This window comes from Psammomys obesus, unplaced genomic scaffold (assembly GCF_907164565.1).
Source record: "Psammomys obesus unplaced genomic scaffold, mPsaObe1.curated_primary_1811, whole genome shotgun sequence".
NCBI classification, from domain to species: domain Eukaryota; kingdom Metazoa; phylum Chordata; class Mammalia; order Rodentia; family Muridae; genus Psammomys; species Psammomys obesus.
In genome coordinates this window covers 5,564,188-5,583,794 of record NW_026586816.1, presented here as the reverse complement: position 1 = coordinate 5,583,794, position 19,607 = coordinate 5,564,188, and the positions used below count along the sequence as shown (strand labels likewise).

Below are 19,607 nucleotides of genomic sequence, written 5' to 3'. Positions count from 1 at the left end.
TTTCTTTCTTTCTTTCTTTCTTTCTTTCTTTCTTTCTTTCTTTCTTTTAATTAATTAATTTTTAATTTATTAAAATTTATTCACTTTGTATCCCAGCTGTAGCCCCCTCCCTTGTCCCCTCCCAATCCCACCCTTCCTTTCCTCTTCTCCTCCCATGCCCCTCCCCAAGTCCACTGAGAGAGGAGGTCCTCCTCCCCTTCCATCTGATCCTAGCCTATCAGGTCTAATCAGGACTGGCTGCATTGGAGACCCTGTTTTTAAGATTTATTTATTATTTATACAACATTCTGCCTGTACACCAGATCTTACTATAGATGGTTATGAGCCACCATGTGGTTGCTGGTAATTGAATTCAGGAACTTTGGAAGAACAGTGAGTGTTTTTAACCTCTGAGCCATCTCTCCAGCCCCTTGTTAGATCTTCTTGACTCAGGATGAGACATCACATGTTTGAATGTGGGCATTTTGGGCTACTAGTGGCTGGTCATGTATATAAGTTGGTGATACCGTTCTTATGTCTCTTCCCCAAACTTTCTGACCTCATCATCTGCTGTAATGGTCCAGGACAGGTGAGCCTCAGAACAGAGTGCAGGTTTTTCCAGGGCTCTCCAGGTCCTGCATTCCTGGAGCCACTGGGCTAACTGGGATGGTTGGTAGGCCCCAGGGCTAGGTGCTATCCCCAGGACTTCATGCACACATGCCCTTCTCTTTGCATTGGAGCTGAAGCAGGGGTTAGGAATGAGCATCAGAGCAAGGGGGTAGTGTCCCTTTGCTGGAGGAACCACATAGTTCTAGGGAACATGCAGGCATTCCAAGCTGGCACATGTGTGACTGGTCTGAGGGGTCCATGAGGCTCAGAGACAGCTGTAGACAGAAGAGTGGAAGAGACTGTAGTGCTGAAAGACATGGTTGGGAATATGACAACGTGGCGCCTGCATTTGTTAGCAGCCAAGACATTTAAGCTGAGACCAGAGAGTAAGGGAGGATGGAAATGGTGCTTCTAGAGCATGAGTTTGTGTGGCCTGCTGAGGTTTCTGGGGTGTTCCAGACAGCTCCCTAGGTATGCACCCACCCTTCTTCCCTCTCTGCGTCCTGCCTGCCTTCTGCTCATGTGGCCCTGTGTACAGTTATCCTCTCTCTCTTCTCTCCCGTGGTCACGCTTGTCTCCCTTCATCCTCCTGCATTGCCAGAGCTTCCAGAAGCAGGTGGTCTCATATACTTGGGCTCTAATGTGGTCTGGCTTTCTCTAGAGCAAGGATTCTGAGAACAGGTGCCTAAGACAGGAGATAAAAATGCCAGGCCTGGAAAGCGGGACAGCCTCACTTCTACCATGTACAACTGGTCCCTGCAGTCTCCCAGCCCACTGGGGAGGGACTTATGGACAGAAGCTAGACCTATGCTGCAGGAAGGGTTACCAAAGTGTTTGGGGACCTCTCTTTCCTTTCACAGCTCACGACCTGGTACTTTCTTACTGCCTGCCTCTTCTTCAGATGATTGCTTAGAGGAAAAGTCCTGGAGTACAAGTTTGACGATCTTCCTCATCTGTTTTAGAATGAGCTAGCACTGAGGGTATTTTCATGAGGCTCCAGACTAGCGGTTCTCAGCTAGTGGATTGCATTCTCTTGGAGGGGTTGAATGACTCTTGTATGGGGTCACCTAAGACCATCACAAAGCACAAATTTACATTACTAGTCATAACAGTAACAAAATTACAGCTGTGAAGTAGCAACAAAATTTTACGGTTGAGGGTCACAACACATGAGAAACCGTATTAAAGAGTTGCAGGAACCAGAGTCAGTGGTAGCTTCTGCCGCCAGCTTGAGATGAATGTTAAAAGCACATTTGGCAGGTGTCATGGAACGCTCTCTAAGTTGAGTGCTAAACAGATATTGCTTTTACAGTCATGGAAAAAATAAATGTTATACCATCATGAAGTGGTTGAAAAGAAAGGTCCCATCCTCCTGAGCCTCTAGTTCCATCGTTGAGTCATGTGTAGCAAGTACCTAAGAAGTCCTGACAGGCACATCAGGAGTTCCTGTAGTATTACAAAGAAGGTCCTCTGCATTCTCTGTTCAGTCTGATCTGTTGTCAAAGAGCTACAGAAATGTGAATAGGCACTAGGGCGCGCTGGCCAGCTTATGATTGCCCAGCTCTGTGCCCTGCATGGGACATCCATTATGTCCAGGCCTCCTGCAGCTTCATAATGCAGGGAGAAGGTGCTGGGAGCCGGGGGACCACGTTGCTTTGCGGTTAGTAGCTAATGCTTATGGATTCGTTTAATTTCCCACTCTTTTTACTACTTAAATAATTTTAGCAGCATGAGTGAACTTTAAGCAGATGCTGAGTTCAGCAAGGGCTGTGAGGTGAAGTCACTGTTCTTAATATAAACTTAGGAAATCATATCCTGGGTCTGGCCTGCACTGCTCAGGAGTGGCAAGGGTGGCAGACTGGATGGATACACACTCCTGGGTGGAATTTGGCATAGGTGTGCGATTCATTTTTCTCGAAATTGTTTAGTGTTTTCTGTTACTCATGTCTTTTCTTTTCCTCTTCAGCAATTAGCTCACTTTCTTACTTATTCCTGCATGTCTGTTTTTTAGACTTAGCTTATATCATCACATGATTATGTTTTAGCCTTCTTCTTCCCAAGTGGGGAACTGCCTCAACTTTCATCCTTATCTTTCCTTAATTGATTTTCCATAGTGAAGAACTGCCTCCTCTTACCAGTTCCTTTTCTTACCTACAGTAAGTGTCTGTGTGGCCTCAGGTCTGGTGCTGGTGGCATGGTGGAGATTTTGTGCCCCTACTGTCATGGTCTTATCTGCTGTGTTGAGATGAGGACAGCTCTGTGGGTAGCTCTGCTATCCCATCCAGTCTTTTTTCCTCCTATGCTTTGCATCTTCAGTGTACCCCAAAGGCCCATATCCAACTTGATTTCTAGCTTGTGGCTTGTGGAAACTACCTCTCATAAGAGGAAGGAAGTGAGGTCACTGAGGGCGTACATACTGGAAAGGCACAAAACAAGACCATGTTCTTAGCACAAAGGAGACTTCTTTGCCTCAGAGGGACAAAGGGCAGGGATAAGGGGGAGGGAAAAGGGAAAAGGTACAAGGGAGAAAGGGAAGGAATACTTGTCCAGAGGAATGAAGTATTGCTTCTGGAGTGGAGACAGATGTGGCCCAGAGGCAAATGGTGGTTTACAAAGGAGAAGGAGGAGTTAGGCAGTTGTGGCACACACCTTTAATCCCAGATCTGGGGAGGCAGAGGCCAGCCTGCTCTACAGAGCAAGTTCAAACAAACAAACAAACAAACAAACAAATGGAAAAGGGGAAAACCCCATGTTAGGATGAGTTGGTTATTTTGATTGGCCATGTTAATTAGGGCAGCCAAAAGGGGGCTTTTGATTGCTAAACTTCAGTGCTTCCATAGCTGGACCTTGGTAGTCAGCCTCAGGAGCAGAAAGCCACCAAATAAGGGAATGGGTCTTGATGACTAGCCTTCGGAATGTAATGTAATGGTTAGTAAGGTGGAGGGGATTGGGGAGAGGGTAAAAGACAGAACTCATTAGTGCCCTGTTTGCTATGCTCAGGCCTGCCCTTCAATGCCTTTGAAGGGGATACTGGGACTTAAGCCCCTCTACTCTTTCTTTGATTTGTGTTTTTCTTTTTGTATGTTAATTATATGCATATTCATTTACACAGTGAGGAGAACCTCATCTTCATCTCCTAGGTACCATGAGGCCCCACTGGACACGCCCGCTATCCAGGTGGGAGGGGCAGCAGGCTGCCCCCACATTCACCCAAGGAAATAAGGGATAACAGGGCAGGGGTGGGAACAGCCCTACATTTGTGAGGTAGGGCTACATTTGTGAGCCCTGGCCACTCACTCTTTCCTGCTGGAAGCTCGGGCTAACTTGGGGGTCTTCAGGCTCATGCCCATTTCCCACCTTGGCCTCCAGCCATCTTGGAAAAGTGCTTGGTTTACAATTACAGCCAGGCAGTATAGTGAGAGAGGAGGCTAGTTTTGTAGAAAAGTGCCCCACCTTCAATTGTCCCCATGGGAAAAAGAAACAGGCATGCACGTGTACTCACACACACCTCACTTCACACACAGATTCTTCCCAGCCTGTAACTACCCGTCCCAATTCATCTCACCTCATGGGTACCAGACAGGAGTCCTGCCATGAAGTGGCCTAGTGTGTGTGAAGGCTCTAAGGGCGCAGAACAGGACCCAGAAAGCCATGGTCAAGAATTGCCCCAGCTCTGGCCCTCAGAAGAAGCTAACTCTCCAGGACACACAGACAGGGCTTGTTTCTGGGAAGGAAGCCAGGGTACCTGAGCTGTTAGAATTTGAGACAGAATTTCTCTGTGTAGCCTTAGCTGTCCTGGAATTATCATTATGGACCAGGCTGGCCTCGAACTCAGAGATCTGCCTGCCTCTGCCTCCTGAGTGATGATTATAGTTGTGCACCATATGCCCAGCTCTCTCTCTCTTTTTCTGAGACAGGGATTAAAGGAGTGTGCCACCATGCCTGGCTCTCTTTTTTTTCTTTTATTTATTTTTCTGTTTCTACATTGTTCTCTTAAAATTTTTTATTATATAAGTTTATTTTTTATAATTTATTCTCTTCTCCCAGTACTACCTTCCCTCCCTCTTACCCCCTCCCTTATTCCTCAGAAAGGGGGAGCCCTTCTCCCTTAGCATCTGACCCCAGCTTATCAAGTATCATCAGGACTGCCCCTATACCCTCTTCTGGCCTAACAAGGCTGCCTACCAGGAGGAAGTGATGAAAGGGCAGGCAACAGAGTCCATGTCAGAGGCAGCCTCTGCTCCCCTTACTAGGGCACCCACATGGAGACTGAGCTGCCTATCAGCTACATCTGAGCGGGAGGGGGGGGGCTAGGTCCTCTCCATGCATGGTCCTTAGTTGGTGCATCAGTCTCTGTAGGCTCTTCTGGGTCCATATTTGTTGGCTCTGTTGGTCTCTTTGTGGAGTTCCTGTCCCCTCTGGGTCCTTTTATCCCCTCCTCTCATAAGACTCCCTATACTCTGCCCAAAGTTTGGCTGTGAGTCTCAGCATCTGCTTTGATCCCCTGCTCTCTCCACCTCCACTGCTTTCTCTTTTTCATGAGGTAAGGAGCTTTGTTCTATTATATGCTTCCTATCATGATACTTTGTCTTGCTACAGGCTCAAAGTGATTAGAGGAATTAGAGACCAGGGACAGGGAAACCTCCATTTCTCCTTATAAATTGAATATATCAGGTATTTTGTTATAGTAACAGATGCCTGATGAACACATTGCCTCTCTTGGCTTCTCTTTCTTCCTGCCATTATTTTCCTTCTTTTTTTTTTTTTTTTAGTCTTATATCCTGAGCCCCTCCACACTTCTGATCTTGAACTGTTGCTGGCCCAGCTCTTTCTTCTTTCTCCACGGTCTATAATGGAAGTTCAGTTTGAAGAAATAGGGACAATATTTTAAAAGATGAAACAGGCAGAGGTGGGAAGAAGCTCCTGTTTATTACTGCACAGTCTAAGTACTACATGGACTTGGGATGAGAAAAAAGTCTCCTCATTCAGCAGATGTCATAGGAAGCATTCAGAACCTTATTTAGCCAGGGTCTGGAAATAGAGAAACGATGATCAAAGTGTTGACTTCTCATGTTCTTCACAACTATGCTTTACTGAAGAAATTAATAGTACCTGTGTCTTTTTGTCATCTTTCCTTTGCTGTGTCCTGAGGGAATCTGTCTGGTTTATGGGTTCTTCCTGTTGTTTAGCCCCTCATCCATCCTCTGAATTAAACATCAGTCATTTATTTTTCATCTCTATTTTGGTATGTACATACACAACCTACTGAGTTCATTTAGTGTTGCTTGTGTGTACATATGTTTACAGCTGACTGCTTGAGATTTGCTAGCCTAGCCTATCAGGAGGCCTGTCTCAGGACTAAACAGATTCTTGTCCTCCCTGTTGCCAATTGATTGCATCTAGGGTGGGCCCTTGTCCACACTGGCATGTCAGCAGATGCTGTCACTATGCAGGTCTTGTGTAGGCAGCCATAGTGTTGAGATTTCATGGGTGTAGCTTCCTTGCCAAATTTAGAAAATACTGCCTCACAGCAGGTGGCTTTGTCTTCTGGTTCCTAAAACCTTTCCTGTGCTCTCTTTTGTGATATGCTGGAGTCTTAGGAATAGGAGCTACATTACAGGTATATCAGTTGAGAGTGGGCACCCCACAGTCACTTATTTTCTGCATTTTGACAAATTGTGGCTTTCTCTAGCAGTCTCCATCTACTGCAAAAAGAGTGGTTTTTACTTTAAACATATATATAGGGTTTGTTTGTTTTTGCCTTGGGGTTTTAGTTCTGGACTACCATTTCATTGGTTTGTCCTTATACTGAGAGGACCAGGCCTGACCTTCCATTCCCCCAAAAGTCATCAGTCTCTGGAACTAGGCCATAGGTCACCAATTCCAGGAAAGAGACCATAAAATCCCCTACCCAAGGAACAGCCTGGAGATAACCACAAAAATGGGAAGGTATCTTATCTCAGGGTGGGGCGTTTGTGCTGGGCAGCTTTATCTTATTTTGTAGTAGAACATTCTTGGCCTAGGAATGCAGCCCACCAGCCAGTCAGAAGTTGACCCTTGTAACTTCCCTGGCACCCACCAGTTTGGGCCAGTTTGAACCAGTTTAGAGAGCCCCCAACCCCTAATCAAGCCCTAGTTAGCCCTAGCCAATCATCGATGCACTCCTACCCTTTTAACTTGTGCCAGTCACTGGTCAACAGGGTGTATTTCAATTTCTAGAGATTTCCCATCTGTATGATAATCTCATTGTAGTTTTAATGTGCAGAGTGTAGTCGAACATTTTTTAGATTATTTGTAGTTTTTTTTTTTTTTAAAGAAAACTACCTCTTAATCAAACTTTTTTATTTCATTGTTTTACTTTAATCTTTAGTCTTTTTATTTCTTCTTCACTTTTTGTTGTGTGTTTGTTGTCTATTTTCTTGGTTCCTTATTTTATTTAATTTTAGTTTTTATTTTTTTAATTAAATGTTTAGTTTTATATTAATTACAGTTTATTCATTTGTTTTATTTATTTATTATTTTAATTAATTAACTTATTATTTGTTTTATTTATTTTTTTAGTTTTGCTAAGTAATGAATTTATGTCTGAAAATGTCAGAATTCTGCGTGGCTCTTTTTCCCCCCACATTTGATCCCATAGCAAATTGTTCACGACATCTTCGTGAAATAGGATGCCATTCTTGCTGCAGTCCAAGATGTCAGGGTCTACCTTGCTCCAGCTGTGCCTCCTTCAGGTAGGACTCACAACGGTTAGCCTTTCCCAGTAGATGTTTGGGTTGGGAAAGCTTTTAAGGACTATGCTTATTTCTCAACAGTAATTACAAAGACATCAGTGTGTGTGTCTATGTCTGTGTGTCTGTGTCTGTGTTCATGTGTAGAGTGGAGGGAAGGAGAAGGAATTGTGTCTTCTTGAGGACTCCTGCTCTCTTCCTGGGTGGACAGGAACAGATGGAGATGCTCTATGGCCATGGGAGCTTCTTTTTTGGGAGAAAGTCCTAGTTCAAGTCCTTTGGGTCACCTCTGAGCCTTTGAGGCTATTCCTGCTGTGCAACCTTTGACCCTAAAGTTCTGGCCTGGATCAGAACCTTGCTGTTCCAAGACCACCAGGTTCCCAAGGTTGTTTCCTATGCTGTAGCCAGCCATCTTGACTGGGCCTGACCCGCCTAGCGAAGTTCTGCTGTAAGGTTAAAGGACTGTCTGAATAGGGTACCCACCTGAAGAAGATAGATGAGGAAATCATCTTCACCACCATGCACAGAATTTGAACACAATCCTCTACCTTTCTCATAGACCTGGGGAGACATTAAAGTCCAAGATTAAATTCTATATCATACTCAGTTTCGAAGACAGGGAAGTCTGAGCTCACAAGACCCTCAGAAGACCTGTAGTTTTTTTTAGCCACCTGCTCTCAGTGGAGGTGTGCCCATGGCCAGTCTGATATGGGTTCATGTAGGAGCCATGCCCAACATATTTGCAGACCTGTGTTCCTAAGGTGTTCTTGTAAACACTGTGGCATTCCCCCATGGGCTCCTGTACCTTTTAGGTAGTCTTCTACTTTTTATGGCGTTATCTAGCAGAAGGCTCTTAGGGACTCCTGAGCACAGAAATGTCTAAGCAAAGCCCAGTGGTCAGAGACTTGCCTAGAATTGCTGTGTTACACAGGATGAGCTTCCTTGATGGCTATGAAGCCATGCTCCAACTCCTTATCTCAGTTTGTTATCTGCCAGCTGAGGTGAGTTTTGGCCCTTGGTGTTTACTAGCCAAATGGTTGTTTCCTGCAGAGCCATATTCTGGCACTGTGGTTTGTGTTGGAGTGTGGCCCCTTCCTATAACTAGATATTTTTGATTTGGGGCCACAGGTATGGTATATCTCTCTAGTGCCCTTTGCCACAAAAGCCTGGGCCTGGGCTACCTCCATGAACAGAAATAGCACAGCCATACAGAACACTTTCAGAAGGGGAGCCTGGGCCTGGGGGAACCCTCCATGGCCTCTAGGATAGAATGGAGTTCTACTCAAGGCCTGGTTGTTCATGCTCTGAGAAGCTCACCTACCCATGCTGTCCCTATGTGCTGACCAGCAGCTGCGTTCCCAGGAAAGCCTAAGGAGGTGTCTTTCCTGGAGACTGTTTCTGCTGAAGGCTCCTAGAGCCCTTGCCGAGGAGAGAGCTGCTACAGATGACAGCAGCCTGCTAGTGCCACTCCCTTGAGCTCCGCCTACACAGCCCTGGGATTCACATCAAAGCCCTGCTGCCTGGACGGTGGCCATAGCCTTTCCATGGCCTCGTTTTCAAATTCATTCTTCTTCCCCATGCCATTATTCTGCTTGATTTCCTCATGTCTGCGGCCTGTGTGTCTAGTATTAGGGTTTCCAGTAGTGACTCCTCCTTTCATGCTTGGGCTTTGCACAGGTCAAGAGTGGAATAGGAAAGAAATCTGGGTAGGGAGAACACTTCCTGGGTGGAAAGGAACTGCGTTTGTGAGATGGGCTTGGTTCAAGCTAGCCCAAGGCTCTTGTCTAGTACCGTGTCCCCTAACAGTCTTCAGAGTGGGCCAGGTCTCAGAGGGTCATGGCCGTGCAGTGGACAGTAGAGCTTTCACTTAAATAGGTCAAGAAGCAGCGCACATGCCCCTTGTTCACTCCCCACTTCTTCAATAACGTTTGCTGTTGTTTTTCCTGGTAAATTGACTGTGCGGCCATTGCTAGGCATGTAAGTAACAATGGCGAAGGCTGCATGCACTTGCGTTGCATTCATGATGACTGGCCACAGATTGGCGCTGTGGGCCTTGGTATGTGGTGAGAGTCAGTTGAGCATTGTGTAGAGGGGCGTGAATACCAGCCCCTCTAGACAATACAGGTAAATATAGAATCCTGGTGTGAGGTGCCAGCCTCCAGCCTGGTTGGGTGGAGCCTTGAACAGCTGCTGCTGGAGGCCAGATTGTAGATGCTGTGTCCCAGCTGGGAGTTTTCCTGCCTGGAACACGTGGCAGAGACATGTTTGGCACGTGCTCACCCTGCAGCACTGGATGGAACCTGAGACTTATATTTAAGAACTCGATTATAGCGCCACATGAAACCAGATGTAATTTTGTAGATATGTCCGTGTCTTTTATTTTTAAAAGTGTATTTATTTCCCCTGGCCAGTATAATTTTTCTTGGGGACTTCACCCTTTGATCTGGACTGGAAAAAAAATGTTACCATTTTAAGACCTCTTAAAACCTGTCTTTGGATTTATTGTGTGTACAAATGGAAATTCAGATAATAGTTCTGTTTCCAACTGAAGAAAAACAGGAAAAGAAAAATAATTTCTCACTACTTGGAATGAGAACCATGGTGAAGCATGTGCTGTATATCCTGGCAACAGAAATTCAAGGTTGAAAATAATTTCCTTCCTCCTGAGTCTGCCTGCAGCTTCCCTGAGGAGTATAGATGGTGAAATTTGCTACTAATTGTAGCCATAATTTTAGCATGCAATTAAACACATGATTTCCTTCCCAGCTGATGTCCTTTTAGTCAGTGTGACACAGAAAACAAAGGCTGTGTTGATTTGAAGGGCTGCTTTAGTCTAAGAGACCACAGGAAGTCACTACTATTTGGGTATCCTTGGCTTCCCCTGGGAGCCAGATTATCGTGCCTGTTAAGATGGTGGACAGCTTGGGGGCTTTAATACCGTCTCCAGTGTTACTGTCTGTGCACTGAGGAAAACCAATGTTGGTGTGTCCGTTTTGCCAAGTCCTCATGAGATTAAGGAGGAAGTTAACAGAGTGGGAAGACTCAGAGGGAAAAACTATGGTGTGGTGGGAGAGCCATGGCTCCTTGAGAAAGATCCTGTGTTGGAGTCATAGGCTGCCTTAAGCCCAGGGGCCACAGTGGTGATTGATGTAAAAAGCCTTTACTGGGTTTGGGGCCAAAATGGCCTTTCTCAGTGCCTATGCCAGTTTGGCTCCCAGCCACATTCTGTTCCTGCTGTGTGTCCTACTTGGTGGTACCAGGACTCTTCTGCCAGTGCTCTTTGGCAGGCTGTAACATCTGTGCTGTTTAGCTGCCTCTCCCTCCCATACCCTTCCTGGGGCTGGTCATGTGTCCTGTGTTGGCTGGCAGGCACTATTGCCCAGGTTGCTTGCTTCCTTCCTTCCTTCCTTCCTTCCTTCCTTCCTTCCTTCCTTCCTTCCTTCCTTCCTTCCTTCCTTCCCCTTCTTTTCCATGTGGTCTTTGGACAGTTAAACCTGGGGTCTTCAACTCTTGAATTTGTTTGAATTGTTTTTTCAGATGGCAAGTTCGGTGCCTACATGCAGGTGCACATTCAGAACGATGGGCCGGTTACTGTAGAACTGGAGTCCCCTGCTCCTGGAGCTGCTAGCTCTGATCCAAAGCAGGTAAGCCTGAAGTCTGGAGACTGCATCTGTCTGGTGGGTATAAAAGCAATGCTCCTTGGCTTAGGGTAGCCAGTTTCTGGAGTAGTCCTCATCTTGAGGTGGGGGATACACCACGGCTGCAGCATCATGTTTTAATTCCTCTCTTCTCAAGAATGAGTGTCCACATTGTCACTCCTGAGCATGTGGCACGAAAGAAAGTGGTTCTTCCTAGGACTGTTCTTGGACTAGGGGTCATGGCACCCAGTTGCCACTGGGTGGCAGCAGAGCAGCGGCCCTGGCCAATGTACCCAGTGAGAGTGGTTACCTGGCTTGGGTTTTGTCCAAGGTGTGGGTGGGGGATGAGACACTCAAGATTCCTCATAAATCTTCATTTTTCTAAAGCAGCATCTGACCTGGATTTACTGCCAACTCTGTAAGCGTTCAGGAAGAGTGTAATTAAGATAGAGACAGGAGATGTGTTAACAGTCTTGCAAACTTATGTTGTCCCATTGTGCTTAGCATTTATAAAAGCTTTAATTAATCCACGTGATAGAGACATGAGGCATGGCAGGCGGTGGACCTAGGCGTGTTCCTGCTCTTCCTTTGTAGCGTCCTTCCCCTGGAGGATGCTGTCAAATGCAATGAGGAGCTCATGTCGGGGGATGCATGATGGAAGCGTGAGCTAAGTGGCTGCTGTGGAACCATGGCTTCCTTCTGTCACTGGTACTTTGTGTTGGCTGAGTAGAACCAAGTTTGTAATGGCATTGAGCTTCAAAGGTGGGACTGGGGGCATTGCCGTTACCGATAACACTTGTATGTATGTATGTATGTATGAGTGCTCTGTGTGCATGTACATCTGTATACCAGAAGAGGCTATTGGATCCCACTATAGATGGCCACCATGGAGTTGCTGGAAATTGAACTCAGAACCTTTGGAAGACTAGCTAGTGCTCCTAACTGTTGAGACACCTCGCCAGCCCCTACTGATAACACTTTAAAAATCACAAACAAAAAATCCACATGAAAAGGTAAGCCTTGTGATAATTTGAGACTTACAGGAAAGCTCAACAGAACTCTGGTACAGTCTTTACCTGGCTTCCCTAGTTTTGAGGTCTTACTTAGAGTGATAATCATACTGAAGTTAACCTGGATACAATAGTATTAGCTATATTACAAGCCTTATTTGAACTCACTAGGCTACCCTTCCTCTTTTCTTTCCTCTCTGCCTCTCTCTTCTTCTCTCTCTCTTTTCCTCCCTCCCTCCCTCCTTTCCTTTTTCCTTTCCTTACTTTTTCTGATACGTGGTGTTGCTTTGAAGTGCAGGCTGGACTTGAACCCTGTCAGTCCTTTTTTTTCCTGTCTTCTAAATGCCAGGATTATAGAAATGAGCCACCAATGCCCAGCTGCTGCCGCCGCTGCCTCCTCTTTGTCTTCTTGGCCAGATCTTACGGGGAGGTACTACTGCATGCAGTTTCACTGTGCAATATTCCAAATGGCATTTAATTACAGTTTTCATTTCTCCTTTGTCTTGTTTCTTAGTTTTTCCTTGTATTTCATGACTGTGACACTTTCCACATGTGCCAGTGTGCTGTAGCCCATTTCTCAGTTTTTTGTTTGTGGCTACAGGAAGGCATTGTGTGGCAGAAGTATCAGCCTGTTCAAGAGCGATCTTGTTCTTTTCCTAGTGTGCCATCAGGAGGTATGTGACACCGGTTAGTCTCCTGTGACAGTGTTAACCTTGCCTCCTGGTTAAGGTGGAGCCTACCAGATTCTCTATCCTTTGCAGAGTCCTCACCCATCCCTTCCTTACCTGTCTTCCTTCTAGTCATGGCAGACAGTTCTTTCATCTTTGCAGAGAAAGAGGTCAAAAGACAGCATCGACCCACCCCTAGCCTTTCCCCCATTCTATGGCAGAGTCCCTTCCTGGGCTGAGGCCAGCCTCTCCTTTTGGGCCAGTGCCAAAGTGGAATGAAATAAGTATCCCTGCTGAAAACATCTTAGATGTTTCCTTCATACCATGTGGCTCCTCAAGTAGCAGCCTTTTTCTTCTTCGTGTGTGGTTCTCTTAGAACTCAGAGACTCCTTAATTGGGAGTCTAAACTTTGTGATATCTCTGAGAAATGAAGCATATGTTTGAAAACAAAACAAAAAAAAATTCCAAGGTGTTGGCAGAGTAGGGGTCCTTAAATACAGACCCTTTGTGGTGGTAGAGGTCACACCCTGTGCGGCTGGTCGTGCCTGGGCTTAGACTCTGCCCTTTCCACACTCTGAGCCTTGCATAGCTCTCCTGGCCATGTTTCTTCATCATCTTACTCTTACTGGCTTTCCCCTCCTGTGATGCTGGGACTTGATCATAGCATCTCATGCATGCCAGGTGAGTGCTGACCACTGAGCCACGGTCTTGGTCCTCCATGGGCTTTGAGCTGTGCTTAGAGATCTACAGGGTGTGCGGGCCTCAACTTCCTTCTCCGTTGCCCTCAGCCTCAGCAGGCTCCAGTCCCCACTGACCTCTGCTGCCCCGCTGCATGACAGCTCTCGTGCCCGCTTCCTGGATCCCCCAGTCATTCCTGCCACTGTGGTCTCCTGGGTCCCGGAAGCCACAGGAGCTTGTTTTTTTTGCAGGGTGGTGATCTCTCTGGGTTTTCTTTCTGCTTTGTGTCTTCTGTTCCCTTTTGTTTTATGTGATTGCTACCCTGTAGTTTTGAGGTATTATTCTGCTTTAACTGTATTTTGGGAAAAATTTAGTTTAAGATTTTTTTATGCATATATATATATATATATATATATATATATATAAATGGTATGTTGTACACCTGTAATATATTCCATAAGACTCCCCCAGAGAATTGCGGGGAGCCCCAAATGGTGTTCTTTAAACACCAGAGGAAATTGTGTTAATTTATTAGGTTAAAGGAGGCTTTTCTGAGTCCTAAAAGACCTTGCTGCTTACATTCATGTATTGTCCAATTCCACATGTGTAGCAGCTCTTCCTGACCCTAGAGGTTCATGCAGGTTTCCATCCTCTGGCTATCCAGCAGATGGCAGCCAGCGGGCACAGAGGGGCCAAGGTGGCCCCACTGCCTTCCTCTGCCTGTTGCCTCTCTTTGCCTTTCCCTTTCAGCTAGAGGGGTTCTCTCGCAGCAGTTGGTATCACGGCTTGATTTTGTGTGGACAGGAAGAGCACGGCCAAATGTGTTTTACTGATCAAGAAACATGTGTTTCTGTCAAGTAAGCTTTTAATTCTAAGTGTTTTATTTCCCCATTATATTCCAAACTTCTACAACTGCATTATGGAAAAACCATTCATTTGGCAAGTTTCTGTGTTACAGAAAAATGGTTCTTTTGGTCAGTTTTTAAGAAATATCAACTCTGTAAGCCATCTGTGCATATGAATAAGGTGTGCTTTTATGTAAGCCTGTGATTTCCTGAGTGTGCCTCCGTGTGTGTGTGTGTGTGTGTGTGTGTGTGTGTGAGGCAGTGTGAGGAAGCGACAGTTCACTAGCTAATATTTGCTTTCAGACATGGATTTAGAGCAACATAAACCAGGAAAATCAGAGACCATGAAAGAGGTCCAGTCAGCATAGGGCACAAGGAATGTTAGAGCCACACAGCTCAGGCTCTTCCTTCAAACTGTTTGGGGCCTTTCCAAAGTGTATAGCAGAAAATCCGACTTTTTTCTGTCACCAAGGCTGGGGATTGTCCCTCCATGGCGATCCCCTTCGTTCTGCACTGTCTTGTGAGCTTTCTCTCGTATTCCAGTCCCAGAAGAGGCCAAGCAGGCCTTCTGCTCAGTGGCGGCATCTTCTCTAAGGAGGAGTGTCCCTGTGCCCTCCAGTGCAGTGTGCCCCTGGCGCTGTCGCACCACCCTCCTTGCCGTCGGTTACTGCCCTTTTGCTTCTCTGCTTATCCCTCCTCCTCGCCACCTTAAGGTGCGCACTTTGTGTCTTGTTCACTGCTGTGCTGCAGAACTGTGCCCAGCGATGTGTCATTTGAGTAGGAACAGTGCCAGGTAGGCTGTGGGCTGTGCTGCCTGTGAATGTCCTGAGGTTATGTATTTGTTTATTTAAATAATAGAAATATTTATTGCATTGAATATATAGCTCAGATATAAAGGTTTTTTTTTTTTAAATTCATTGGCAATGTTTGTATAATGAGTTTTGGTAATTTTTTTATTCCATTATCTTCGCTTCCCTTTCCTTTCTGCAGTGAAACTTTTCCTTTTTCCAAGCTTCTCACCTAGTTGTTATTGTTGTTGTTGTTGTTATTATTATTTTGTGCGTATGTGTGTGTGACACACTGGCTTTCATTAAGCCTCCTGCATAGGTATCAGTGAGGCATTATTTACTAGTGCATGGACAACTTATCCTGACCAGCAATGACACACACTCCCTTCCCAGTAGTCATCACCTGCCCATTTTTCCTTAGTGTGGCATGGGACCTCATGAGTTCCTCCCCTACAGACTGTCCTGCTTGTAAAAAGTCTACTGCCATTGCTGCTGCTGAGCTGGGCCAGTCCCTCAGGGAACAGGAGGGCTCAAGTGACCTTCATGACAGAGAGAGAAGGGATTCTCAGTTGTCTTCACACTTGCACTTCAAGTGCAGGTAGGTTCTTTTTCGTAGTCCCAGGGCTTCATTAATGGGCAGTGGACGGGTGGACATTGAGCTGGTAAAGGTAGCTAGTGGTTTGCTTGCCTTGGCCAGAACTGCTTGTTTCTGGGAATGGCCACTGTAGCACCTGTGTCTTTCCTACAGTCACATCAACAACACGCCTGTCTGTTTTATAGGCTGCAGTTGGGCCCGTGATACCCTGTGATGGGAGAAGAAGCTGAAAGGAGAGCATCCATTCTTCCTTTGCAGGGTGTTTGCAAGCTGAGTGGGAGCTGCTTCCCTGCTGCTTGTTGCGGGAGAACAGGACTTGCGAACTTCTTGATGCTTACGTGGTGTGTGGTTGCAGATGCACAAGGTCTGCAGACACCTGTATGGTGGGAGGTCAGACGCTTTCCCATAATCCCTAGGGTAGAAACTTGTTCTTGTTTTAATCTCAGGTGACCTTTTCTGAGTGGGGACCATTTTCTTGACCCACACATGGATGAGGCAACGTTCTATAAGAGCGGATGGACAATTGTCCTTGCGAGGCAGGGCATTGGGTAATTGAGGGGTTCTTCTCTGGGGTTGAGAGCCCTCCTATTTCATAATATGGCCATTAATTATTTATGTTCTCCTTTACTTACTGTGACTGAAAGTCGGACTGAGTAGAAACACTGGGAGAAGCTAGAAAAATGAACCTGTAATACACATCTTTGCATTAACTTGTGTGTTTATTGACAGATCACTGGAAGGAGATGACTAGTGCAAAATGGTACCTCTAGCGTTATGAAGCTTTTAATTTTATGCTTCTTTGAGTACCGCTGTTGTTTTGGCTATGACTTCCTCTGTATGCTTCTCAGCCAGTCTGTCCCTGTAACTGAACACTGGCGTGTGGGAACTGACACATTCCTGGTATCAGGAGGATCTGGGGCCGGGGGGATTGGTAGTATGGATCATGGAATGGAAAAGAATTCCATTTGCTTATCCTTTTGGTGACAGGAGTGGCCTTTAATTAGTGCTGTGGAATTAATGTGATACAGAAGACAGATAGATATACATATGTGGCTTCTGTCAGACAGCCCAGTGCAGGTGTCCACATAGCCAGTTCACTGTGGAGCTGCAGTTGAGGGACCTATCCAATGAGAAGTTCTGTCCAGGAGGGAGTTCCGACTTGCCTTTTTACGGAGGAAATGCACATGCGCTCTTTTCCACTACTTCTTGTACTCGGCCTCGACATCAGAATCCCCTGATACTGGCCAGTTCCAACAGGCTGTGGCACCTAACTCATTGCAGGAAGATGTTTGCAGGTCTGGCTGCTGACACAGGACTGACTCACAGTGTAGTTGTCTGTCACATTAGTTTGCTGAGTTTGCTTTCTTTTTGCTTCAGTTGCTCCTCAGTTGTACAGTTTGTGCTGTTGTTTTTGTACAGTGTTTGTCGTGGTCAGTGTTCTGGTGACACTGGTTTCTGGTGACACTGGTTTTTGAGATCCAGTGTGCTGGGTGAGGTAAGCATCTGGCCAGCCCCATCACCACGTGTGGAATCCTGCCTGGGTTCTGGTCCTTTTCGTCTGAACATCTGCTTTTCTGTGAGTTATGAAATAATAACAGCCCTGAGAGGGGGTGGGTGGGAGAGTGGATGGATGGGGCTTCTGACTTTGCTCAGCTTTGCCCACTACCAGCACCAGGCAGGTGTCTGCGCTCAGCAGAACGCCTCACCCATGAACAGATATCCCACAGCTGAGAGCCCGGAGCCCACTACAGGTCTGCAGGCAGGCTCCCCCTCCTAGTGGGGAGTTTCCAGGCATCCCTTCTATTTCAGTCTTTTAACTTGTTTCCACGTGGACAATTGTCCTGAGTCAGTCCACTGTAGTCTTAAGAAGTCTCTCCAGGACACATGTGACTGTGCCTCCTGTGTGAGAGCCTGCTGATCGATGGTTGGATCAGTTGACTTCCATCTTACCACTAGAATCTGTAGCCTGCGTTAACAAAACTGTAGATATTGGCGAGTTTGTTCCTTGTGATTGGAATTTGGGTGGCAGTTTTGAAACTGTGATTCACAACCCTTCTGTATCTGACATATACACTGTTTCTAATTGCACTAAGCCAAAGCATCTATTTTGCTCCAAACTAATATCTCAGGATACAAACAGATTACTGACTTAAAGTTTAAGCACTTTATTTGTCCCTGACAAATTCCTGGTGTCAGTAAGATCTGGAGGAAATTTGTACTTTGTTCTTTGTACTGTGGGCTGAGCTTTCCTTATTTTAGCCCCTGGTTTCATTTGTGGTAGATGAGCAATGAACTCTGACCTTCCCGACTTGATATGTTAGAGATTACAGAATCCTTTTTGTTTCTAAGAATTGCTCAATTCTGTTTTTCACTGGCCTTATGTTTTGAACATTGCAATAATTTCATCACAGAGACTCAAGATGCTAGTTATGAATCCTTTATCTTTTAAGTGGTTTATCAGGAATCCTAGGTAATTGTAAAACATGTTCTGCTATTCAGTTGTCTTTGCAGAAAACTGTTAAACATCTCAGCATCGGAACATGAAGGATGGTCTGGAAGTGATAGAAAGGCAGTGCTTGCTATGATTGCTTCAAGAATGTTCTTAATAGACAAAACACCTAACTACATAAAGTTTTTTGCAAAAATAATACATTTTGGGGACAGTTTAATGATTGAAAAGGCATTTGCTATTATTATCTAGCCAGTCTCTATGGGTAGGGTAAATTGGGCGAGTGGGGTCTTAATTGGTTCTAATGGGCTTTTGGGGGCTCAAACTGTTTTGGGATCAGCCTCACTGTGTGTGTGTGTGTGTGTGTGTGTGTGTGTGTGTATATGTGTATGTGTGTGGTTTCAAGGACTTCCATCACGTTTTTTAGTGGCCTGGAAAATGCTCACAGACTGGGGGCTGCTATGTCTTTCTCAGTCAGAGTTGGTGTGGGCTGGTGATCACATTCATTGAGGGCTGGGCTCAGACTGGGGCCACACAGGGACCTGGGTATTTGAGCTCCACCCCATTTTCGGAACCAGATTTCTGTTTCTAGTCATGTTCTCCAGGAGCACATGGCCATTTGAGAGCAGCTGGACCACAGGAAATCTGACATTGCCATTTCCATCTGGTTCAGGTGTTGGTTTCCTCCAGGCCAGCCTCCTCTCCCTCCCTCCCTCCCTCCCTCCCTGCTGCATCGTGGCTAAAAATACTTTGCAACCTGTGTTTCTGCAGCGGCTGGGGAGCAAGATGGCTGGGCTGGATTATTGAGGTCACACATGAAGCTGTTCTCATCTGTCAATGCTGCCTCTGTCTGCTAACCCCATTTCTGTGCATGCAGTGACGAAAATGTCCCCCGAGTATGGTGCCTTGTGACACAACCACAGATGTGTTAGGGACAGCCAGCAGAGCACAGCAACTTAATGCATGGGTGACCGATGACTGGCACTTTGCCAAGTGACACCGAGGCACACTCTTGTCCCTTGACAGTCGTGAACGCAACATGGGCGTTGTCTGGTGGCCGCACAGTGGGGTTGCTTCACAAAAAGTGATGTATAGTTTTCTCTCTCCCTCTCTTCTTTGGGCGGATACTGGGTATCGACTGCCTCACTTGTCTGTTGACATATTAATGGGACTTGGCTAAAACCCCGGGATGATCCACCTCTTAGTCTTTGCATGGAAATTGCAATTTCTTGAAATCCATGAATGCTGATGTTCCCCTGGGCAGCCAGTGATCGTTTACATTTAAACTCACACTAGGCCTTGTTAAATGTTCCTGTTTTGTAGTATGTTATTAGCTATGAAGTTCACAGTAAAAGCTTCCCTGAGCCAGTTGTAAGCCAGGTTTCTGCAGTTATTTGCTGGTTGTCAAATAAGCGTTGTGAGCTTTTCTCCTGGGTATTTCTATTTGTCTATCTGAAATGAATCCCTTTTCTGTATTCCCTTTATTATTGTTATTATTTGTGTGTGTGTGTCCATGTGTGTGGTGTGTGTGTGTGTGAGTATGTGTGTGTGGGAGTGTGTGTGTGTGTGTGTGTGTGTGTGTGTGAGTATGTGTGTGTGTGTGTGTGGGAGTGTGTG

At 45.9% G+C, this 19,607-nt stretch overlaps 1 protein-coding gene across 1 annotated transcript in view; it reads left to right on the top strand.

The window, feature by feature from the left end:
- Positions 1 to 19,607, top strand: part of Dtd1 (D-aminoacyl-tRNA deacylase 1) — a 158,999-nt gene that overhangs the window by 18,210 nt on the left and 121,182 nt on the right. Inside the window, exon 4 of the mRNA XM_055602619.1 lies at positions 10,857 to 10,963. Within this exon, the coding sequence (XP_055458594.1) occupies positions 10,857 to 10,963 (107 nt within the window). The remainder of the gene's footprint in view (positions 1 to 10,856; positions 10,964 to 19,607) is intronic.